This window comes from Naegleria gruberi (genome assembly GCF_000004985.1).
Source record: "Naegleria gruberi genomic scaffold NAEGRscaffold_40, whole genome shotgun sequence".
NCBI lineage: Eukaryota > Heterolobosea > Eutetramitea > Acrasida > Naegleriidae > Naegleria > Naegleria gruberi.
In genome coordinates this window covers 362,024-363,092 of record NW_003163287.1, presented here as the reverse complement: position 1 = coordinate 363,092, position 1,069 = coordinate 362,024, and the positions used below count along the sequence as shown (strand labels likewise).

The 1,069-nt window shown below is 33.8% G+C and overlaps 1 protein-coding gene across 1 annotated transcript; it reads left to right on the top strand.

Annotated features, from left to right (window-relative positions):
• Positions 1–77: 77 nt before the first annotated feature.
• On the top strand, positions 78–386 carry NAEGRDRAFT_51031 (uncharacterized protein; the record flags this gene model as incomplete). Its single annotated transcript, XM_002674457.1, has 1 exon — positions 78–386. A coding segment is annotated over one exon (309 nt), but the record flags the coding sequence as incomplete, so codon positions are not given.
• Positions 387–1,069: the final 683 nt, after the last annotated feature.

Genomic DNA, 1,069 nt, shown 5'->3' with positions numbered 1-1,069 from the left:
CCAAACCCAAACCCAAACCCAAACCCAAACCCAAACCCAAACCCAAACCCAAACCCAAACCCAAACCCAAACCCAAGCCCAAACCCAAACCCAAACCAAAACCCAAACCCAAACCCAAACCCAAACCCAAACCCAAACCCAAACCCAAACCCAAACCCAAACCCAAACCCAAACCCAAACCCAAACCCAAACCCAAACCCAAACCCAAACCCAAACCCAAACCCAAACCCAAACCCAAACCCAAACCCAAACCCAAACCCAAACCCAAACCCAAACCCAAACCCAAACCCAAACCCAAACCCAAACCCAAACCCAAACCCAAACCCAAACCTTTCAAAGTTCAAACCCTAGCCCAATTTATTGATTATTATATCATTCGATTGTAAATGATGAATAGAACAATGTATTATATTTAGTTTTTCAATTTATAAAATATTAACATTGTAAATAATGTAAGATTAAAAATTTGTAAAATGAAACCATAGGAAGGATAATAATTTCAAAATCCTTTAATGAGATTATATAGTCTATATCATCAATAACAACATTTATAATCACTCTCATAAGAAATTTCAATATTTCAAGTCTGTACATATAAAAGTATCAAGTGAAAAGGGAAGTTGTGAGGTAAAAGAGGTCAACAATAACTTTTGAGTTTCTCATCAAAACATATTGAAACCTGATATGAAAATGTTCCATTTGATGAGTAAACATCGAATATCAAATTTATTTTAACTTTCATATTTAAAGATTTCTTCCCTCAACCACACATGGTCAACTTGTATGATAAGGATGGAAATCTTGAAAAAGGACCACCTATTGAAACTTTACCAAAATGATTTATATGATCTATAGTGATATAGAATTCAATTTCATATCATAAGAATTAGAAATGGTACCATGGGAATGTAAATGTTGATTTTCCAAAGTTGGTTGACTGAAAGGAAAGACAAGTCAGACCAAGTCTATCAAATATATCACTTCAATCAACAAATTATACATGAAAATGCTCCATTCGATGTGTAGAGATAGAATATCAAGTTTATTTTCACATTCATATTACAGATTT